The 20,960-nt window shown below is 45.5% G+C and overlaps 1 protein-coding gene across 1 annotated transcript in view; it reads right to left on the reverse strand.

The window, feature by feature from the left end:
* Window positions 1-5,572: 5,572 nt before the first annotated feature.
* Window positions 5,573-20,960, reverse strand: part of LOC144498772 (proline-rich protein 5-like) — a 114,225-nt gene continuing 98,837 nt past the window's right edge. The window contains exon 9 of the mRNA XM_078220417.1: window positions 5,573-6,879. Coding sequence (XP_078076543.1) covers window positions 6,515-6,879 — 365 coding nt within the window. The 3' untranslated portion in view covers window positions 5,573-6,514. The remainder of the gene's footprint in view (window positions 6,880-20,960) is intronic.

Genomic DNA, 20,960 nt, shown 5'->3' on the forward strand with positions numbered 1-20,960 from the left:
GAAGCTGCCTCCACCAATTGATATCAATTGGCGTGGTGGGGGTGGGAGAAAATGAAAAACAGGGTCTCACCGACTATGCCATTTAGTGCAGTGAAAATAAACCAATTCATCTCACTGATTGTAGCATTTGGTGTGTTGGAAGAGTGGTGAAAATGGACTGATTCCCCGACCCATGCTGCAATTTGGGTGTGTATAAACCAATTTCTCTCACCATATGAATAGTGTGGTGATTGAGGGACAATGAAAAAAGTAAGGAAGAAACAAGACTTGCATTTATATAACTCTATCACCTCCTCTGAGTCTAGAGTAGGCTGAAAGATTATGGCCAGTGTCCCTGCAATTTCCAATTTCACTTCCTTCAGTATCCTTGGATGTTTCTCATCCGGTTCTGGTGACTTGTCAACTTTTAAATACCGACAATTTACCCAACATTTCCTCCATCTCAATTTTGAACCGTTCTGGTGACAGAGTTTCTTCCTCTGTCACCATTAGCACCTACCTCCTTAGTTAAGGTAGATGAAAAGTATTAATATAATTCCTCACCCATGCTCCCTCCCTCCATGTGTAGATTCTCTTTAAGGTTCCACATTGGCCCTACTCCTTGTTTTAACAACCTTTTCTATTTATATGCCTACAGAAGACTTTGGGATTTGTCTTTATGTTACTGCCAGTCTTGCTTACAATGCCTCTTCGCTTCTTTAATTGCTTTTTCACCTCCCCTTTGAACCTTCTGCGTTCCTCTTGGTTCTCAACTGTATTTTCTTCCTGAATACCTGTCATAAGCACACTTTTTCCTCTTTATCTTAATTTCTATCTCATTTTCCATCCAGCGAGCTCTGGATTTGTTTGTCCTGACTTTCCCTTTTTAGGGAATATACATTGACTGTGCTTGAACCATTTCTGTTTTGAAGGTAGCTCATTGGTCATTTTTTCATTCCAATCTAATTAGCCCAGCTCCATTCTTGCCCCCATTGAAATTGGTTCTCCCCCAGTTAATTATTCTTACTCAGGATCAATACCTTTCCTTTTGAGCCCAATCCCCCTCAGTTACTGGTTTCAAATCATTGTGTCCTCTAATTCTGTGCATGTCCTATTTTAATCATTCCACCATTTCTGGCAGTGCCATAGCTGCCTTTATATGTTAAAGGCGCTGAATTAATACAAGTTGTTGTTGTGACCACCCTTGTTATTCTTTCCAATAGGACTTTGGTCTGAGTCCGGTTCAGTCTGTCCCAATGGTATGGTTACTTCCTAACACGTTCCATTAAATGGAATCTCACTTTCCCACACCACTCTGTCACCACTTCCTTACTAAGAACATATGAACATAAGAAATAGTCCATTCGGCTCATCCAGCTTGCTGCACCATTCAATAAGATCATGGCTGATCTAACTGTGGCCTTAACTTCACTTTCCTGCCAACACCCCTGCTTGGACCCCTACATGATGTGGAGATGCCGGCGTTGGACTGGGGTAAACACAGTAAGAAGTTTAACAACACCAGGTTAAAGTCCAACAGGTTTATTTGGTAGCAAAAGCCACACAAGCTTTCGAGGCTCTGAGCCCCTTCTTCAGGTGAGTGGGAATTCTGTTCACAAACAGAACTTATAAGACACAGACTCAATTTACATGAATAATGGTTGGAATGCGAATACTTACAACTAATCCAGTCTTTAAGAAACAAAACAATGGGAGTGGAGAGAGCATCAAGACAGGCTAAAAAGATGTGTATTGTCTCCAGACAAGACAGCCAGTGAAACTCTGCAGGTCCACGCAACTGTGGGAGTTACAAATAGTGTGACATAAATTCTGATTCTAGGATCGCATGATAAAGACTCAGGAGGAAAAAAGCAGAAATATTTATGTGAAATAGTGTGACATAAACCCAATATCCCGGTTGAGGCCGTCCTTGTGTGTGCGGAACCTGGCTATCAGTTTCTGCTCCGCGACTCTGCGCTGTCGTGTGTCGCGAAGGCCGCCTTGGAGAACGCTTACCCGAATATCAGAGGCCGAATGCCCGTGACCGCTGAAGTGCTCCCCAACAGGAAGAGAACAGTCTTGCCTGGTGATTGTCGAGCGGTGTTCATTCATCCGTTGTCGCAGCGTCTGCATAGTTTCCCCAATGTACCATGCCTCGGGACATCCTTTCTTGCAGCGTATCAGGTAGACAACGTTGGCCGAGTTGCAAGAGTATGTACCGTGTACCTGGTGGATGGTGTTCTCACGTGAGATGATGGCATCTGTGTCGATGATCCGGCACGTCTTGCAGAGGTTGCTGTGGCAGGGTTGTGTGGTGTCTTGGTCACTGTTCTCCTGAAGGCTGGGTAGTTTGCTGCGGACAATGGTCTGTTTGAGGTTGTGCGGTTGTTTGAAGGCAAGAAGTGGGGGTGTGGGGATGGCCTTGGCGAGATGTTCGTCTTCATCAATGACATGTTGAAGGCTCCGGAGGAGATGCCGTAGCTTCTCCGCTCCGGGGAAGTACTGGACAACGAAGGGTACTCTGTCCACTGTGTCCCGTGTTTGTCTTCTGAGGAGGTCGGTGCGGTTTTTCGCTGTGGCGCGTTGGAACTGTTGATCAATGAGTCTAGCGCCATATCCTGTTCTTATGAGGGCATCTTTCAGCGTCTGGAGGTGTCTGTTGCGATCCTCCTCATCCGAGCAGATCCTGTGTATACGGAGGGCTTGTCCGTAGGGGATGGCTTCTTTAACGTGTTTAGGGTGGAAGCTGGAGAAGTGGAGCATCGTGAGGTTATCCGTGGGCTTGCGGTACAGTGAGGTGCTGAGGTGACCGTCCTTAATGGAGATGCGCGTGTCCAAGAATGCAACCGATTCCGGAGAGTAGTCTATGGTGAGCCTGATGGTGGGATGGAACTTGTTGATGTCATCATAGAGTTGTTTCAGTGATTGTTCACCATGAGTCCAAAGGAAGAAAATGTCATCGATGTATCTAGTGTATAGCACCGGTTGAAGGTCCCGTGCGGTGAAGAAGTCTTGTTCGAACCTGTGCATGAAGATGTTGGCATATTGAGGTGCAAATTTGGTCCCCATGGCTGTTCCGTGTGTCTGGATGAAGAACTGGTTGTTGAAGGTGAAGATATTGTGGTCCAGGATGAAGCGGATGAGATGTAAAATTGCATCTGGAAACTGGCAGTTGTTGGCGCTGAGCACTGAGGCCGTTGCAGCAATGCCATCGTCATGGGGGATGCTGGTGTAGAGTGCTGAGACATCCATTGTGACGAGGAGCGCTCCTGGTTCAACTGCTCCATGTGTCTTTGTACAATGGGTTTCAGGATGCCCTCGACATAGCCGGAGAGGTTCTCGCACAGGGTCCCATTGCCCGGCCGTCCCATCGTATCGGGCAATGGGACCCTGTGCGAGAACCTCTCCGGCTATGTCGAGGGCATCCTGAAACCCATTGTACAAAGAACCCCCAGCTTTTGTCGCGACACGACGGACTTCCTACAGAAACTCGGCACACATGGAGCAGTTGAACCAGGAGCGCTCCTCGTCACAATGGATGTCTCAGCACTCTACACCAGCATCCCCCATGACGATGGCATTGCTGCAACGGCCTCAGTGCTCAGCGCCAACAACTGCCAGTTTCCAGATGCAATTTTACATCTCATCCGCTTCATCCTGGACCACAATATCTTCACCTTCAACAACCAGTTCTTCATCCAGACACACGGAACAGCCATGGGGACCAAATTTGCACCTCAATATGCCAACATCTTCATGCACAGGTTCGAACAAGACTTCTTCACCGCACGGGACCTTCAACCGGTGCTATACACTAGATACATCGATGACATTTTCTTCCTTTGGACTCATGGTGAACAATCACTGAAACAACTCTGATGACATCAACAAGTTCCATCCCACCATCAGGCTCACCATAGACTACTCTCCGGAATCGGTTGCATTCTTGGACACGCGCATCTCCATTAAGGACGGTCACCTCAGCACCTCACTGTACCGCAAGCCCACGGATAACCTCACGATGCTCCACTTCTCCAGCTTCCACCCTAAACACGTTAAAGAAGCCATCCCCTACGGACAAGCCCTCCGTATACACAGGATCTGCTCGGATGAGGAGGATCGCAACAGACACCTCCAGACGCTGAAAGATGCCCTCATAAGAACAGGATATGGCGCTAGACTCATTGATCAACAGTTCCAACGCGCCACAGCGAAAAACCGCACCGACCTCCTCAGAAGACAAACACGGGACACAGTGGACAGAGTACCCTTCGTTGTCCAGTACTTCCCCGGAGCGGAGAAGCTACGGCATCTCCTCCGGAGCCTTCAACATGTCATTGATGAAGACGAACATCTCGCCAAGGCCATCCCCACACCCCCACTTCTTGCCTTCAAACAACCGCACAACCTCAAACAGACCATTGTCCGCAGCAAACTACCCAGCCTTCAGGAGAACAGTGACCAAGACACCACACAACCCTGCCACAGCAACCTCTGCAAGACGTGCCGGATCATCGACACAGATGCCATCATCTCACGTGAGAACACCATCCACCAGGTACACGGTACATACTCTTGCAACTCGGCCAACGTTGTCTACCTGATACGCTGCAAGAAAGGATGTCCCGAGGCATGGTACATTGGGGAAACTATGCAGACGCTGCGACAACGGATGAATGAACACCGCTCGACAATCACCAGGCAAGACTGTTCTCTTCCTGTTGGGGAGCACTTCAGCGGTCACGGGCATTCGGCCTCTGATATTCGGGTAAGCGTTCTCCAAGGCGGCCTTCGCGACACACGACAGCGCAGAGTCGCGGAGCAGAAACTGATAGCCAGGTTCCGCACACACAAGGACGGCCTCAACCGGGATATTGGGTTTATGTCACACTATTTCACATAAATATTTCTGCTTTTTTCCTCCTGAGTCTTTATCATGCGATCCTAGAATCAGAATTTATGTCACACTATTTGTAACTCCCACAGTTGCGTGGACCTGCAGAGTTTCACTGGCTGTCTTGTCTGGAGACAATACACATCTTTTTAGCCTGTCTTGATGCTCTCTCCACTCCCATTGTTTTGTTTCTTAAAGACTGGATTAGTTGTAAGTATTCGCATTCCAACCATTATTCATGTAAATTGAGTCTGTGTCTTATAAGTTCTGTTTGTGAACAGAATTCCCACTCACCTGAAGAAGGGGCTCAGAGCCTCGAAAGCTTGTGTGGCTTTTGCTACCAAATAAACCTGTTGGACTTTAACCTGGTGTTGTTAAACTTCTTACTGTGTGGACCCCTACAACCCTTGACTCCCTTGCCAATCAAAAATCTGTTTAGCCCCATGCCAATTTGCAAGTAGCTACGTGAACAAATTCCTCTCCCTGTTTGCAGGGTAAGCATGAACCAAATTCTCTCACTGTGTGGGGATGAGTCGCTGTTAATTTGTGTCACCTACTGTTGCATGTTTTTGCAGTGCCTGCAGAATAGTAACCATCAAACAGGCTCTAAGCCTCACACACCCCCCCCCCCCCCCCCAATCTCTTTTGAGAATTGAATTTTTCTACCATTTCAGGGAGACAACAGATTAATACATTTTTCACAAAAATAATCCACAGTTTATTTGTAAAAGTGTAAAAGAAAGCCTGCTCCTGAGACAGCAGGGTTACGTTTGAAGAAAGCTTCTGCATGGGCAGGAGCAAAACAGTCAAACCCGTGTGCGCAAAGTTAAACGCGACCAAAGGCTGAGAGGCAAAGTGAGCTGACTTTATAGGAGCCTGCAGTTTAGAACTGATTCCAGTGTTACCAGTGTCCTTCAATCTCAGGAGTCGATGAGTTGCTGTTCTCCCTGTAGCACAGACCCTTGTTGGACACACTGTGATGGTTGGGCACGGCTTCTGATTTCCTCAGTGCGCCACAATGTAAAAGAATAATCAAAAACCCGTTTGCAAAGAATGGGAAACGCAACACATTCCATGAGCACATGTGGAAACCATCACCCACCCAAAGTTACGGAGCTCACACTGATGTGAAATCCGAAATTATTTCTGTCAAGTAAAGGCAGATTGATGTTGAATGGAAATGATGACATTTCTAGCCAACAGTCTGGCTAAAACTAATGGTTTGTTGGGAGAGACGAGAGGGACAAAATCAATATCCAGTATTTAAACAATGCTGCAGATATAGTGCAATCTTGGGTTTCAAAGTTCAGGACTTGTCTCAGCTGTTAGATATCTTTAGTGCAAACTTACTGCTGCTGACGTTCTCCTTTTTCAAACTTTAATTTCACCAGGGCCCTCATGTCCCAATATTTTAACATGTTCAATCATCTTTTCTGCTAGCACTGTGTTTCGGTTTCTGAGGTATATTCAGTTGATAACAGAGACGCACCTGGGTCAGAAGTGCAGTCCATCAATACACATGACAAGCTTGAACGAGGTTTGTTTGTTCAAGGTCATTTCACAGTTTGACCCAGAGATGGGACTCAGTCAAGTCAAGGGATTACTCTTAATGTGCCTAAAACAAAATGCCGACTGAGTGGTTTAGCCAAGTGCTGTGCAGTTAATGTCAGTAGACTCCTGCAGCGTGACTACCATCACCTCAGCCTGAGGTTCTGGGATGTTTGGTTCACTGGAATAGTATCTGAGGTTAAGGCTAGGTGGCATCATGAGACATTTCTCTTCAGTGTCCGGTTCTTCCACCATCCCAGGGTGCAACATAGAAGTCATAGCCAAACGTTGGAGCTCAGAGGGTGCATTGGCCACCGTGTGACGTCGGATACTCCCACATTTCTCTAAGTAGGCCTCACCTTCTTGCTCAATTAAAGGCGTCAGCATAGTCTCATTTACTTCATACTCATCGCTCATAAAATCCACCATTTTTGATCTGGGTCCAGCAAATCTTCGATCTGGAGAGAAAAATGCAGACATTTGTACTTCAATCGTACAGCAGTTATATTATTGGACTACATTTGTAACCCCAAAGCCTGGTTTAATAAAGCAGAGGACACAAGTTTAAAACCCTCCACAGCAATGGGGATTAATTTGATTTCAATTTTTACAAAAAAATCTGGAAATAAAAGGCTAATCAGTGACAGGGACCATGAAAGTGGTGAGCCAACTCATTAATATCCTGCAGGGATGGAGACTGCTGAACTTACCTGATTTGGTCTATGTGTGACTCTAATCTATGCCAACATGGTTGACTCTTACCTGCCTTCATAAGTGACCAATAGCAAACTGCTCAGTCGTGCAAGATTAACTCAAGATGGGCAATAAATGTTGCCGGTGGCATGGTGGCACAGTGGTTAGCACTGCTGCCTCACAACGCCAGGGACCTGGGTTCGATTCCCGGTTTGGGTCACTGTCTGTGTGGAGTTTGCACATTCTCCCCGTGTCTGTGTGGGTTTCCTCCGGGTGCTCCGGTTTCCTCCCACAGCCCAAAGATGATGGATTGGCCATGCTAAATTGCCCCTTAGTGCCAGGGGGACTAGCTAGGGTAAATGTATGGGGTTGTGGGGATAAGGCCTGGGTGGGATTGTGGTCGGTGCAGACTCGATGGGCCGAATGGCCTCTTTCCGTATTCTAGGATTCTCTGATCTATGACTTGCTCCAGTCTCATGTTTCTAGTGGGGAAGCTGTGCCCAAAGAGAATGCAGTGGTCAAACCACACCAATTTACCATTCTTACATACGTCAGGGAATATTTTCAAAGCAAATTTTTAAAAGATCTTTCTAAATACTGCCTGATTGAGCAGGTTTAAATCAGCTTTTACCAATATGCAAATGAGCTTGAGTGAAAACTTGAGGAAAATAAAATTTCAAAACTTGTGCGATTTACAGAAAGATGGCACCCATTCTAACACCACGTTCCAATTTTAGAAAAAAATACTGAAATAGATCTAAGTGAACTGCGTAAGTTGGTTTTAAAAAATCAGTCTTCAATAAGAGTAAATCAGTTAGAATAATACTTTCTGAAATGTTTCCTTTCTTTATAATTATCTGATACAAAATCAAAGATGATGGGGATGAAACTGCCCTCTGTTCAGAGGGGTGGAATGTTGTCATTAACCAGGGCTCATTGTCTCTGTCTGCAGCCATTCAACTGTTGTGTGACATCTATTTCCAAATGTAGAATCATAGAATCCCTACAGTACAGAAGGAGGCCATTCGGCCCATCGAGTCTGCACCAACCACAATCCCACCCGGGCCCTATTCCTGTAAACCCACGTATTTACCCTGCTAGTCCCCCTGACACTAGGGTCAATTTAGCATGGCCAATCAACCTAACCCGCACATCTTTGGTAGCTGATTTTAAGAGCACTGTTTGAGTTGTGTTTAGAAATCTTAGCTTGTGACAATTCCATCCCATAATATGACTGCTCTGTATTTCAAGCCACCTTTACATAGCTTGATAAAAATGTGACAATCGCCATTGCCAGACCCTCCATTCATGTGGCTGTTTCCCTCACAACCTCCAAACTCTGTGCTATCTGCTACACAGAGATTTGTCAACATTGTTGACGCACAACAGGACCACATAGTTATTTGGTTACTAACCAGAATGCTGATTGTTAAAATCAAACATTACTATTAGAAAGTAACATCTAACTTGTCTAGCTTGTACAGTAAGGTGCGATCAGTTAGGGAAAGGGCACAGTTCAGAAAAGGTGGCAAGGTAGTGGGGCCATGGGAAAATTAAATCAAGTTTTATAAAAGAGCTAACTCGCAGCAAAAGTCTAGGATTGAAGCTGTCTGTGAGAATTGCCTGTGCATGTGAAAATACCAGACTGGAACCTCCCAGGCTCTCTGGAAGATAACACCTTGGAGCCTTGAGATAAACCCAACACAGCTGGAATTGAGACACAATATGGATGGAATTTTCCATTCTGGGATTAAGTCCTGTGGTGGAGGCGGGAATGGGGAGAGTTTCAGGCGGTAAGATTTGCATTATATTGTGCGATGTCGGCCTAATTAATTTTTTAGTTGGAGTTTCCATTTGTTTTGGGTGGCAGGACAGGCAGGATGGTTTGTGACCTGCAATCATATCCAGGTTCCCATACATCAACTTTTCTATTATTCTATTATTGAACTCGCTGCACCTCCTGGAAGATCCTGCAGATAGAGGATCCAATGCATCCAATGCCATGGGTAGACCCCAGTGGGAGCCTTATAGGGGAGGGTGAGGGATTCCTCTATATGTGGTGGTGGGCGGGAGCAGATGTGGCAGATGGGGATGTGGGCGATGGCTATGTGAGTGGGAGGTTGGGAGGAATGGTGGTGGGGGGTGACTGCTGGCTCCGATGGGGGAAGTAAATGCTTGCTCCCATCGGGGTGGGGGGTGGGAGTAAGGGAGGTGAATGCCAGCTCCAATCAGGGGGTCAGTGGGGGGTGGGGGGGGTGGGGGGTGGGGGGGGGGGAGCCCCTGAGACCTCCGTGGTGCTGTGGGGGTTGGTGGTAGTTACTTTTTGCTTTGTTTGGGGCACCATGGGGCCCCGATCTTGGTGCAGCCAGGCTTTGCCAGTGTATTGAGGCTCCACTCTCTCACATGATGGCGTGAAACACACCAGGCTTTTTTTTTGTGGCAACTGTGGTACTTTCTGGAGAAACATGCCGTTTTTCCTCACCAGAACCAACACTCTGCCATTTTTTGGTAACTTTTCCTCCTGTACATCGCCTTCTACATCCTCAGGACATCCCAAAGCATTTCACTTAGTGAACTGTAGTAACGTTGAAAACTTGACTGTCAAATTGTACACAGCAGGATCCCACTAACAGCAATGAGTTAATGGATGGTTCATTTTTCTTTCGGTATTGCTGACTGAAAGAGAAATATTGGCAAGGACATCAGGGAGAAATCCCCTGATTCTCTGTGAGTATTTGCATCCACCGGAGAGGGCAGATGTTGACCTCTGTTTAATAACTCATCTGGAAGTTGGCACCTCTGACAGTGTGGCACTCCCTCACTGCTGTACTGAGGCATCGGCCTGGACTATGGGCTCAGGTCCCTGCGGTAGGACTTGAACCCACAACCTTTGGACTCAGAAGCAAGAGTGCCAGCATTGAGACAAGGCTGATGTTGCTGAGTGTAGAATGGAGACAATCATTAGGAGTTGACAAAATGGAGTCTAATGACGCACAAGAGGTCACAGCACAGGCTGAGGGGAAAAACAGCTGGAAGAAATGCAGATGAGCTCAGGAGGAGGCCAGTCAAGGAAACTGATGGAGGAGAAAGAGTTTAAAGTTCTTAGTTTACTTATTAGTGTCACAAGTAGCCTTACATTAACACTGCACTGAAGTTACTGTGAAAATCCCCTAATCGTCACACTCTGGCGCCTGTTCGGTACACTGAGGGAGAATTTAGCACGGCCAATGCACCTAACCAGCACATCTTTCAGACTGTGGGAGGAAACTGGAGCAGCCAGAGGAAACCCACATGGAATGGGGAGAACGCGCAGACTCCACACAGACAGTAACCCAAGCCGGGAATTGAACCCGGGACCCAGGAGCTGTGAGGCAGTAGTGCTAACCACTGTGCCACTGTGCGCCCATAGGCAGAAAACAGAGTGAGATGGACGTGGGTCCTGGATGCAGCTACAAAGATGCTGCGGAAACCTTAAGAGACTTGAGTGGAGATTGATGATAGAGTTAAGTATGTTGTTATAAACAATACCTTCACGGACCTTGAAGAGGAAGGAAGATCAGGAGAGACACAAAGATGGAGGGGTGGTGGGGTTTTAATTTTTATGTAAGGGCATGTGGCAAAGATTTTGAAGGGAGGCAATCAAGGCCTGAGGGAAGAGTCAGGGAGACAAAGTTGGTGACTAGGAGTTGCAAGGAAACAATAAGCATTAATGAATGGAGTGGGAAGGAAATCAAGGGAGCAGATGTTAGACTCTACGGGAAACTGAGTCAGATGATGACAGGGTCTATTCGTGTGGAAGCAGGGGAGAGGAGAGCGGATGGGATTGGAACTGGACTAGAATGAGGATATGTGCTCTGAGTGCTTACCCAGTTAGTCACGTATCTACACCATGACATTATGTACGTGTATGGGTGTCATAGATATCCTTTACCAGAATTGTTCAAGGATAATTAGGCAGAGTTTTACTGGCATCTAAATGGCAGGAATGGTGTTGGAAGTGGCGTGGGGGGGGGGTGGTTTTGGCAATAACTTAACAGGTAGCTGTATGAGACAGCTCCCTAAGCCAGTCTTACTGGGGAAGTTTCCAAGTGGTTTGTTCTGAGGCAGATCAACTACCCTCTGCAAGGAGGCAGCCAGCCAATTTGCATCTTCAAGGGCTCTAGTAAGGGCCATTTTATAGAGCCACCGGTATTTTACTGACGGGACGCTCCTGCCACACGGCCTTCCCCCCCTTGCAACTATATGCAGAGGTGAGTAGCTTCATGGAGACAGCCTCTACAAACTACAAAGGGTCATGAATGAGGCTGACTGATCTGCCTCAGTAGTGCCCACATCCTCCCAACCAGACTCTGTCTACACTTCTCATTGCTTTGGAAAAGCAACCAGCATAATCAAGGACCCCACACACACTCCGGACATTCTCTCTTCCACCTTCTTCCGTTGGGAAAAAGATACAAAAGTCTGAGGTCACGTACCAACCGACTCAAGAACAGCTTCTTCCCTGCTGCTGTCAGACTTTTGAATGGATCTACCTCACATTAAGTTGATCTTTCTCTGCACCCTAGCTATGACTGTAACACTACATTCTGCACTCTCTCCTTTCCTTCTCTATGAATGGTATGCTTTGTCTGTATAGTGCGCAAGAAACAATACTTTTCACTATATACTAACACGTGACAATAAATTAAATTAAATCAATTCAAAAAATCAAATCCCTACAGTAGCCTGGGGTGCCATTGGAGTCTGAGGCTCCATCCCTCAAGGAGGAGGCAGAGGGCAAGAAAGGTAGCCCTCCAAGCCCCAGTAAGCCCACTGGAGGCCTTTATCCTGTGGCGAGTGGGGCCTTCCCACTTGGTCATTCTGAATTTTAATCTGGACTTGACCTCCAGGAAGGCGCCTTTATTTTGAGATGTTCCTGAGCTCACCGACCTGACTCAGCAGCGCCCACTCCTCCCTGTGGAGTAGCTGAGGCTCTGGAGCTTCCAGCCTTCCAATTGGACCAGCAGCATTGGGCACCAGCTAGCCCGCCATCCTTAACTAGACAGCCAATGAGGAGGCGTCCTGCTGTAAAAGCCCTGAGCCAATCCTGCTGCCGGCAAGTGTAGGTTCAGGACCTGCTTTTTGACCCAACATTGGGGTTCTGAAGCCTGTGGTAAAATTCAGCTCTTTAATTGCTGAAGACAAGGCCCATGTTATTTGTTAGGACTACATGGCTGTGATGACATGAGTGCCAAGGCTGCTCCTGTGTTACTCCCCATGTTCTAATCTCATATTCCTCACGTCAGGATTTCCTGTAGCCATTCCTCACATGGTTGGCTACCTCTTAGAATTTGGCCCCCAAAGTTTAATTGGAATAAAAATTATTAGTGATCCCTTTAGCAGCTAAGAATCCTTCATTACCTCAGGAATTTCAAGAGTAGTGAGTATGTCTCAGTAAACGAGCCTTCTGATCAGTTTGCAACTATCTTGATTTTAACAATAAATATGGTTACCAATGAGCACCAGATCAGCTGAGGGCATCTTTCTCAAGCTTTGAAAGCTGCTCTCCACCCAATACATAATCTTCCTGTCCATGGGGATTGTAGCCAGTGTCAAGACCATTTTAAGAAATAGATGGATATTTGGAAACATTTTTAAGTGTTTCTGATTTCATTTCTTGGGAATGCAGTTTGTAATTAGAGGCCAGTTGTTAACACAGCTGGACAATGGTTAACACCAGTTATTAACTCTGTGTCAGCAATCAATCTGACCTTTCAGCAATGCACACATCTGCACACAAACACTTCAAAAGAATATTTGGGAATAACATGCAGCAGTGAGTTACAGACCAACTGGTTTCAGCCAGAGATGTACAAGAGGGTGTAGGATCATAAAGGGGGAGACAGTGGCAATATCACTGGACTAGTGCTCCAGAAACTCAAGTTAATGTTCTGTGGGCACAGGTTCAAATTCCACCATGGCAACCGATGGTGTTTCAATTCAATACATTGGAAATTAAAAAGCTAGTCTCAGTAATGGTGACCATGACAACTACCATCGATTGTTGTAAAAACCCACCTTGTTCACTAATGCCCTCATTTTGTCCTCATGTATGACTCCAGACACACAGCAATGTGATTAACTGTCCTCAGTTCAAGGGCAATTAAGGTTGAGAAACAAATGCCTGCAACACCCAAATCTCAGGAAAGAATGGAAGGAAAAAAGCACAGTAAGAGGCCATTTAGCCCATTGTGCCTTTGCTGGTTCTTGGCACAGTAGTTAGCACTGCTGCCTCACAGCGCCAGAGATCCAAGTTCAATTCCAGCCTTGGGGGACTCTCAGTGTGGAGTTTGCACATTCTCCCCGTGTCTGCCTGGGTTTCCTTCGGATGCTCCGGTTTCCTCTTACATTCCAAAGATGTGTAGGTTAGGTGGATTGGCCATGCTAAATTGCACCTTAGTGTCAGGGTGATAAGCACGGTAAATATGTGGATAGGGCCTGGGTGGGATTGTGGTCGGTGCAGGCTCGATGGGCAGAATTGCCTCTTTCTGCACTGTAGGGATTCTATGATTCTGTGATTTGATGGTTTAATTCCACAGCTCTGAAATATTTCCCCCCCCTTTCAAGTGTTTATCAAACTGTCTCTTGGAACTTATTGCTGAATCTGTTTGCACCATCCTTCCAGACTGAGTACACTCATAAGGAGCCAAGAGATTTTGGCTGCTTCTGAGTGAGAGTATGCTGACTTGTGAGTGCACTGGTTATATTCATTTTTTGGTGGATTGAGGGTATACTAACCACGCCCAATATTTATTTCTTGAGAGTGATGTCCTGGCTGCAAAGTACATAATATCAAATCACATAGGATCACAGCAACGTGCATGACCATCCTTATAGAACAATGACTACAATGCAGAGCTAGATTGTACACCAATCTATCATTTTATCAGGCATTAGTCTGATACAAAGTCCAGAATTACCGCTGGTGAAAGCAGCAGAATAAACTCTTATCACGTTTGTCTAACATTCTGCAGCCTGACATTGTAAATGCTGGTGTTTACCTGTTAAAGTTAATGGTTTAATGTCTGTCTTCACACTGTGGATAGAGAAATATCACTCCTATTGGGCGGCACGGTAGCACAGTGGTTAGCACTGCTGCTTCACAGCTCCAGGGTCCCGGGTTCGATTCCCGGCTCGGGTCACTGTCTGTGTGGAGTTTGCACATTCTCCTCGTGTCTGCGTGGGTTTCCTCCGGGTGCTCCGGTTTCCTCCCACAGTCCAAAGATGTGCGGGTTAGGTTGATTGGCCAGGTTAAAAAAAAAATTGCCCCTTAGAGTCCTGGGATGTGTAGGTTAGAGGGATTAGCGGGTAAAAATATGTGGGGGTAGGGCCTGGGTGGGATTGTGGTCGGTTCAGACTCGATGGGCCGAATGGCCTCCTTCTGCACTGTAGGGTTTCTATGTTTCTATTGTCAACAGTCATTTCTGGGCTAAGAAAGTGCGACAGTATAGCAGCAACATAATGGGTCAAAATGCAAATATATTATTTAGTTGCAGTCATATTTAGCAAGGTATATTCTCCCACATCTAGTAGCAGCCAATTCAGAAAACATTTACACCTATATAAAAAGTCTAGATCAGAATCCTGGAAACTTTGAGTAAAATTTTAAATGTTTTCATGGGGCGGCACAGTGGTTAGCACTGCTGCCTCACAGTGCCAGGGACCAGGGTTCGATTCCCGACTTGGGTCATTGTGCAGAGCTTACACATTCTCCTTGTGTTTGTGTGGGTTTCTTCCAGGTGTTCCGGTTTCCTCCCACAGTCTGAAAGACGTGCTGGTTAGGTGGATTGGCCATGCTAAATTCTCCTTCAGTGTACCCGAACAGGTGCCGGAGTGTGGCAACTCGGGGATTTTCACAGTAACTTCATTGCAGTGTTAATGTAAGCCTACTTGTCACACTAATAAATAAACTAAATTTTCTGAGGGGATGGTGGGACAAGATAAGATGCCAGAGTTCACTTCCCACTGAGAGAAAGAATCATAAACATAATGCACTGCATATTCCTTTGTGAAATCAACACTGCACCACTGGTTACAGACAGGAGTCTAATCCAATGCTTCAGGTATTGCTAGGAGTGAGTTACAGGCTAGATTCTAATTAAGGGGTTCAGGATATTTTGTTACAATCTCTGTAGAGACCGTTAAAGAGAAATGCAAACTTCCAGTTAACAGCTGAAAGAATGATGCATCAAAATTTCATATTTTAAAATTTTTACTGAAACAAATGACTAAAAACACGATTGACTCTTTTCTTTTCATAGGCAACTTATCCTTTAAATTACAGAACTGGTTCCCCATTAACTTTTAGCACAACTATAATTCTTCCACTATGGTTATATGTTACACTGTCCTTAACTGGACACTTCATCCTCCAGGAACCAGTCTAAAATTATACTCAGCTCCTGATCTTGCTTGTTGCTTACTTTCCCAGATGGGTAAAATCTAATCCAGAACTGTCTTACACTATGAAGGATATGCTATAGATCCCTGCCTCTAGCTCCAAGCTAGGCAAATCTTCCAGCCTCCTTCAAATCCTCGCAGACTCAGTCTTCAATCTGAGCATGAACTCCCATCCATGTTTTGCATGAACAATAGAGTACACATTTTCTCTGTTTAAAGTGCAGACCTGGTTGTGTCTATCTCTTGCTCTCCTTACCTCTCAGATGGCTGCAGACTATATGAGGTAAGACTGTGAACCTAATGGCTGTCTGTAATATTCATGGGTTTATAGGGAAGCCTGCAACCTAGTCTCAAAAATGGCACCTTCCACCACCTTCTCCAAGGTAATGGGAAATAAATGCTTATTAGTTATCTTTGATCCCAACTCCCTTCACTTCAGAAGTAAATGGATAGTTTGTAGCACCGCTGCCTACAAGTCGATACCTATAATGCCTTTCTGGGACTTTAGGAGATTCAAGCTCTACTTATGGTAAGTTTAGAGACTGTGGCCATTGTCACCAAGTGTAAATGCCTTGAACCTTCCTCTCAATAAAACAATCTGAATCTTCCTTTGATCTCTAACAATCAATCATCCAGGTTTATTGTCAGGGAGACTCCAGCACAGGTTACATGATCTGCTTTATTTTCATACCCTAAATTTAAGACTGCAATCCAAAATATAGTAAACCAAAATACAGTCCTGAACCATAATAATCTTGCAAATCTCACAACTACAATATTATAAATAGAACAATGGATACCTGGGAATGAGTAACAGCCTGCAATTGAATCAAAAGGTTAAGATGGGTTGTGTATGGAATAAATGGAATGTCAAGGAATAATTATGACAGTCATTTAATTGTGTTATTTGGAAGTTATCAGACCAATGAGAGCAAAGCTCTTGTTGTTCAGAGATCAGATCACAGCCTTCAAACCCTGTTATGTGTTTTTATTGACATTATCTTCAGATCTCCACAGATTACAAAAGCGACTAAAACAAACAAAGGTTTCATTCGTGTAATCTCCTCGCTTCCCATTCATTCCACATCTTATGTCTGAGCAATGTTCTTCCTGGAAATATTCTTGCGCAAAATATTTCCATGACTTGGCTGCACACTTTAAGTAAACTGCTTCAAGACAGACAGGAGTAATATGGAACATGTGTGGGACTCAAAGAGAGACCTTCTCTCACGGAACCTCCTGAAGCTGAGTGCACATTGCTCCAGCTCCCCTACCCTCTCTCTTTGATCTGGGTTTCTATTTTGGCTTGCGGCAGTGGGTGGGTGGGGGGGGGGGGGGGGCGGCGGCTGTGTTTTATTGTCCCACCATCAGCTGTCAGTACAGGCACTGACTGTCTTGTGATGTTAACATGGTTTGAATCTTGCTCCCAGTAATTACCTCAGTCTGGCTGGGAATGTGGATATGGTAAGGAAATTCCTGGGCTTGCTGAAAATCCTGAACTTTCAGGCTGGAAGAGGCTCCTTTCTCCAGAGGAGAGAAAGGATAAGGAATTTGATGGAGGCAGACAGAGAAAATAACCCCAATATTAAAGCACTGGCGAGTGAGCGTGGAGGGAACTAGGAAGTCTTGGGGTTTCTGCCAAATTTAATGGCAGGAATCTCATTATCTTTGCTTTACTCTGTTTCCTGCCTGGCACCAGTTTGAAGTTTGTAGCCAAGGTCCCTGGGAATCAGGAAAAATTAGGGTTTGATGACAGGGAGGTGGAGCTGGTGTAAGAATGTGGTAATCAGAGAAGAGTAAAAGATTGGGAAGAGGGGAGAGTAGAATTGAGGATTGATGAAGTGGGAGAGTGTCGGAATTGGGAACTGGGAGGAAAGGATTGGGGTTGGTGGATGGAATTGTGAGGCCAGAGATTGGGGACTGGCAAAAGGCTTCTTTTATGTGGCCACGGGATGCATTCCTACTCCTCCAGGCTCACAAGCACTTAACTTACTGTGGTCAACTGCTCCCCACTCCATTTCTCTGCTGGGAAAACCATTACATTTATATCAGGCACCCAATTGCATTGTGGGAGTCCAATATCAGCATTATAATTGAAAGTTGTCCATGTTGGGACACGCGCTTGTCATACAAACCACTGCAGTAAAAATGGTAGCCACTGTGTATGCAACGGGTTGGCACCATGTACCATGATTTTTAATTTTTCATCCCACCCCCTCCCAACTCCAAGACTGGTACGGTTTAATGTTGACCATGATCCCATTTGTGAAGGAATCTAAAACTAGGGGCCATAAGTATATGATAGTCACTAATAAATCCATTCGACAAGTGGGAAGAAACCTCTTACCCCAGGAAGCAGTGAGTATGCGAAATGTACTATATGAAGGAGTAGTGGAGGTGATTAGCATTGATGATGCGATCAAAGAGAAGCTAGAAATGTTGATGAGGGAAGTGGAATGGAAGGATATGCTGATGGAGTTAGACAAAGATAGTGAGAGAAGCTTCATGCAGAGCATAAACACCACATGGCCTGATTCAATGCTGTAAGTTCTATGCAATTCTGTGTAATTCAATGGGAAAAATATGAAAAGGCAACAGAGAATTCAGAGGACCATACTTTTTTCCACTAAAATGGCTCTGATTAGATTTGTCAGCCCAGTGGCACAGTGGTTAGCACTGCTGCCTCACAGCGCCAGGGACCTGGGTTCAATTACAGCCTCGGGTGACTGTCTATGTGGAGTTTGCACGTTCTCCTCATGTCTGCGTGGGTTTTCTCCGGTTTCCTCCCACCATCCAAAGATGTGCAAGTTAGGTGGATTGGGCATGCTAAATTGTCCCTTAGTGTCCAAAGATATGTAGGTCAGGGGAATTAGCAGGGTAAACATGCAGGGCTGTGAGGGTAGGGCGAAGGGTGGTCCTGGGTAAGATGCTCTGTCGGAGTGTCAGTGCAGAGTCGATGGGTTAAATGTAGGGATTCTATGATTCCATGAATACAACAATCTTGGGGGTTGGCTATAACCAATGTTCCCTCTACATAAGATCGTGAAAAATAGGAGCAGGAGTAGATCCCTCCTCCATTCAGTACTAGCTTGGCTGATCTTTTACCTCAACTTCACTTTTCTGTCAGTTTCCCTTATCTTTCGATTCCTCACGAAACTGAAAATCTATCTCAGCTGTAAATATACCTAACAATGGAACATCTATTATCTCTGGGTTTGAGATTTCCAAAGATTCATAACCTTTTGAGTGAAGCGGTTTCTCCTCATCTCAGTCTTAAATGACCGGCCTCTTAGACTCAGGGGCCAGGATTTTCCACGCTCCCTCTGCGTGTTTCATATTGGTGGAGATGGCCTGCCATTGGTTGGCGGCAGGATCCTCTGCTCAACAGGGTTTCCTATTGTATGGATCTTACTGTTGGAAACAGCCAGCAAATGCCAGCTGGAGCCTCTGCCCGTGTTCTAGGTTTCCCAGGCACAGCATGGGATAGGCTCGATGGGCTGACTGGTCTCATCCTACCCGTTAATTTCATACATTCCTCAAATGATTTTGCCTTATTTCGTTGATAGATTTCACAGAGAATTGTTGGCAAATTCCTGTCACAATTGACTTTCGATTTGGGAGAGGAGGTGTCAAAATTATCCCCAGATTGTCACTTTCTTCTGGTATCTTTTCTTAAAATGCATTGCTTGAAACCATTCATTGTTTCTCCTCTCATAGAGATCACAAAAAATAAGGTATGTATTTTATGTATTTCAGTGCTAGTGCAATGCCAGCTATGTAGATCGTACATCCCAATGATTGGACAACACTTGATGAACAATCCCAAGTGTGCTGAGAATTACACTAACAACCAGTTTGAGATTATCAAACAAGTTTACAATGTAATTCATTCACGCTTGCTAGCTTTATTCATATACAGGGACTTGTCCTCTGCAGGCAAAAGGAATACGTCCAGGCATTGCGCTGCATGAAACAAAAGTGCAAGAACAATAGTTGTCTAGTGCATTCCCAATGACAACACCTTGACCAATCAGAACCGACTTGCTAACCAATCAGTACCCTTTTCTCATGCAGTATAAATTGTTGCTCCCTTTGAAATTTGGCATTCTTGAATCTGTCCTGATGACAAAAGGATTTGGCAACATCTCTTTTTTTCAGCAACACTGGAAACAAGGAGCGTTAAACAGATGCTTGAATTATAGCGGAGGCTTTATTCCAAATGTCACGTGACTGATTGGTGTTGCTTTGGTTTTTGAAATAAATTCAATTTTCCTCTTGTCTATACTTGTATTGAAATTTAGTTCTGGCTGTATGTCACGTGGGAGAATCAATCATAGAAACCCTACAGTGCAGAAGGAGGCCATTCGGCCCATTGAGTCTGCACCGACCACAATCCCACCCAGGCCCTACCCCCACATATTTACCCGCTAATCCCTCTAACCTATGCATCTCAGGGGCAATTTTAACCTGGCCAATCAACCTAACCCGCACATCTTTGGACTGTGGGAGGAAACCGGAGCACCCGGAGGAAACCCACGCAGACACGAGGAGAATGTGCAAACTCCACACAGACAGTGACCCGAGCCAGGAATCGCACCCGGGACCCTGGAGCTGTGAAGCAGCAGTGCTAACCACTGTGCTACCGTGCCGCCCATGAAAGGGAGAAAGGGATGTTGGATACCTGCCTTACATTGGAAGCAGTTCTGAAGAAAGGTCATACGGACTTGAAACGTTTCTCTCTCTACAGATGCTGCCGGACCTGCTGAGTTCTTCCAGCATTTTCCGCTCTTATTTCAGATTTCCAGCATCTGCAATATTTTGCTTTTATCCTATAATACATAGCACTAAGAGCCAGTGGACAGGTGCAAAAAGTAACCACAAAGATTGATGGAATGTTGGTCTTTTATCCTTCTGTCCAACAAAGCCTCAGTTAGACTGTATTCAGTTCTGGACACCAGTTCAGGAAGAACATGGTGGACGTGGATGGGATTTTCCATAGTGGGACCTGCCATGGGAAATTCTGTGGCCAGAAGTCCACTAGCTCTTGGCGGGACCGGACAAGCACTGGTGGCAGGTGGGGATGGCAAATTCTACCCTTAGATTCCCTTGGCTTCCGTTCCCTTGAGTATGGAAGATTGAGGGATGATGGACTGGGTTTAAAATTCAACAGGGTTTGGTAGGCTAGACACAGAAATTATTTCCTCTGGCGGGGGAATTAAGAACAAGAGTCATGATGTTAAAATGAGAGCCATGCCATTTAAGAATGCAATCAAAAACCCCTTTGGCACACAAAGATTCGAAGTATGGAATTCTCTCCCCAGTGATGTGACAACTGGGGCTTTTACGGCCGAGATAGATATTTGATGGGTAAAGGGAGAAATTAATACTTTTGGGAACAATGGTTGAG

Source organism: Mustelus asterias, chromosome 9 (genome assembly GCF_964213995.1).
Source record: "Mustelus asterias chromosome 9, sMusAst1.hap1.1, whole genome shotgun sequence".
Taxonomy (NCBI): Eukaryota; Metazoa; Chordata; class Chondrichthyes; order Carcharhiniformes; family Triakidae; genus Mustelus; species Mustelus asterias.